At 40.1% G+C, this 3,024-nt stretch overlaps 1 protein-coding gene across 1 annotated transcript; it reads right to left on the reverse strand.

The window, feature by feature from the left end:
- Positions 1–5: 5 nt before the first annotated feature.
- On the reverse strand, positions 6–1,422 carry LOC119344659 (probable indole-3-pyruvate monooxygenase YUCCA10). The gene is made up of 3 exons (XM_037615039.1): positions 724–1,422; positions 223–456; positions 6–137 (listed from the first exon to the last, which is right to left on the reverse strand). Exons 1-3 carry the CDS (start codon positions 1,420–1,422, stop codon positions 6–8), a joined length of 1,065 nt encoding a protein of 354 aa, XP_037470936.1.
- Positions 1,423–3,024: the final 1,602 nt, after the last annotated feature.

Raw genomic sequence — 3,024 nt, forward strand, 5'->3', positions numbered from 1 at the left:
ACAAGCTATATTACCTTGAGCCACATATTTGCCGTGCTTTTGTATCCAGTTGCAAACACAATTGCATCAAATGACATTCTTTTACTGCATTGAAATTTAACTATGTTGCCCTTGATCTTACTAATGCTCCCTTGAACCTTTAGGAGATAAAAATACATTGATAACTTGGCATATCAAATCAACATATGTTATAAATTTATGTCATGTCAATGACATACTTACTTTGATGATGCCTTTTTTGATCAATCCAACAGTCCCAACATCAATTACTGCAGATCGGCCTGTTTCTGATTTGAGGGTCATTGGACCCATTTTTGGCCTTGTGATGCCATGCTGTGACAGGTCTCCAAATATTAAATACGCTGCCATCACAAGGAGTTTATCCACTAGATTCAATGGAAGACGGTGAGCAAGTGTCATCCCCAAACGAATTAATTCCTTTGTCATTACATGAATCTGCAACAACAAAACACGTCACACCTCTTTTGAAGTATACATGATAAATAAATTTTCATAGAATTTCTTCTTTCAAGAAATGAATTTTTGTCATGTGGTTCCTCTAGTCTTTCAGTTGTTTGTGTGTGATATAAAATGGTCCATCTCTTTTTCTATGTGAAATACTTCCTGTTAGTAAAACACTGAAAATTGCATCTCTTCTATTAATAACTATACTAAGAATTTGCGTTCATGCACCCAGTGAAAATATATAGTGCACATACGTACCGGGCTTCGTATAACAATCGATGTGTTGGCACCATGAATCGCAAGGTCATAAGCAATTTCCATCCCGGAGTTACCAGATCCAATGACCAATACATTCTTGCCAGAGTAGCTCTTGCCTGACTTGTAGCTTGAGGAGTGGATAACATCACCTGGAAAGTTTTCCAGTCCAGGGAACATTGGAATATTCTCCGCACTATTCTCACCACTTACCACAACAAGAAACTTCGCCATGAACTTGACTGTGGTGCACTTTGACATGTCCTTTGCCACAATGGACCAACATTTTTCATCATTGTCATATGTGGATGACTCCACGCTGGTGAGATACTTTGGTTGAATGTTGAAACGCTCAACATAGTCATCCAAGTACTTCACAAACAAGGTTTTTGGTATGTATGTTGGTGCATCTACAGGGTATGACATGTGTGGCAACTCACATAACTCCTTTGCGAGATGCAGCTTTAGACGATCATACGCGCGGTTGCGCCAGAGTGACGCGCTACAACTCTCGCGCTCGACGATGGCATAAGGCATTGATAATTGGCTAAGGCATGCTGCCGTTGCGAGGCCTGCTGGCCCAGCACCAACAATCAACACTGTAACACCCTCCATTTCAAAGAGAAGACTTGACAAAGTTGTGGGATAAGTTCGGTGGTAGTCCAGTGTTTGTGTGTTTGCTCGATGAACTTTGGAGGACATGCTCAAGTATGGGGGCATATATATACTGGCATCCTTCATGGGCCAATCTGTTTTATGGATTGAGGGATGAAAAAGGTAAATATTTATTGAGGCCTAATCCTAGTGTGTAGGAGTATTTCCATCTAAAAATGGAGCCGTTGTTGGTTGTGAAAGCGTGTACTGATACAAAATAGGTAGGAAACACACCGTTGATCGATTGTTGGTATTGGAAACTTATCGACCATCTTTTTTATGTGTAGATTAAAGATTTTTCATGTTTGTTTCCTTTCACATCATCACCAATGACAATTACTACTCTAATAATATTCAAGTGTTTCTTCCTCTTTGTATATGATATAGGATATGATAAGGATAAGTCTGATTTCCAAACACACATTTATAGGCAAAGTCCTATTTCATTTTCTCTAGTTAATATAATGTGGATGACAAAAGGAAACAATCATCTCAGAAGGATTTGTTACCAACCATGTTAACCGGTTTTGTCGGCTAGTTTTGCCTCCGGTTCAGTTGTAAGACAGTCAGTTTTGGTTTTGCCTCCGGTTGAGTTGACGACCATTGCCATACCTTTGGTGTCAACACAACGAGTCGTTCGATGTTGTGAAAAAAAAGTGGAACTTTAGTTCAAATATTTGAAACCAGTTTTTTAAATATAAATTTGTTTCTATACTGAACACTCGTTTAATGTGAGGCCATATTTCAACTTTGGTATATTCATATTGTCCTATGCCTGAACATAATTGAACGCTCATTGTATTTTTAACTCTACACACCAGAGTGTGGATATATTTTGTTAAAAAGATAATAAACAAATTTCTGAAAATCAAAATTGTCAATCCTGTCTGGATGCGGTTTTGCAAACATGTCTGGTTCCAAACTGACTGACACAGATTAATCACAATTGTACGCAACTTCCATGCCAAACTGAACTGGAGAAGTGGATCACGTACAGTTCATCGGATTTTGATTTGCCTAACAGAATAATCCACTACCTTCTGTGGCTTACATTTAGCATGGCGCAAACCGCAGACTGAACCTATCAAACATATGATTACATTCGATTTACAACCGTCGAGTCCAAATGATTTCAACATCTGCCAGACTACCACTCTGCCTCCTGCAGTTGGATCTTCTAAAGACTTGTCTGCTGGGTAGGTATATTCAGGCCTTCCTCACATGAAAGAGCATGTGGTACAGACAAGTAGCACCTTCTCTTCTTTCCAGATGGTCACTTCCCTTGGATCATTTTTGCTTGCGGAGGAACTCCCGCATTTCTCAGAGGAACTCCCCACTCACTATCAACCGCATCTTCTTCGCGTTCTCCCACAACAAGAACCAGTTATCCCTTGCGTGGTCACAACATTGGTCAAACATGTCCTACGCAAATAAGCGGCACCCAGATGTAAGTATAGTGGTAATCAGACTACTAGAGTATAGGTTTTCAAATGTGTCCAAGCACCGTCCATCCGCAAGGAGCTGGAAGGGTTTGATGGGTGAAGGGTTTATTAATCCAACAGTCCCAACTCAATGGTTGTGGGTCGGTTGGTTTCTAACTTGAGGGTCATTCGACCATTTTTGGTTTTGGGCCTTGTGACGCCATATACC

Source organism: Triticum dicoccoides, unplaced genomic scaffold (genome assembly GCF_002162155.2).
Source record: "Triticum dicoccoides isolate Atlit2015 ecotype Zavitan unplaced genomic scaffold, WEW_v2.0 scaffold178464, whole genome shotgun sequence".
NCBI lineage: Eukaryota > Viridiplantae > Streptophyta > Magnoliopsida > Poales > Poaceae > Triticum > Triticum dicoccoides.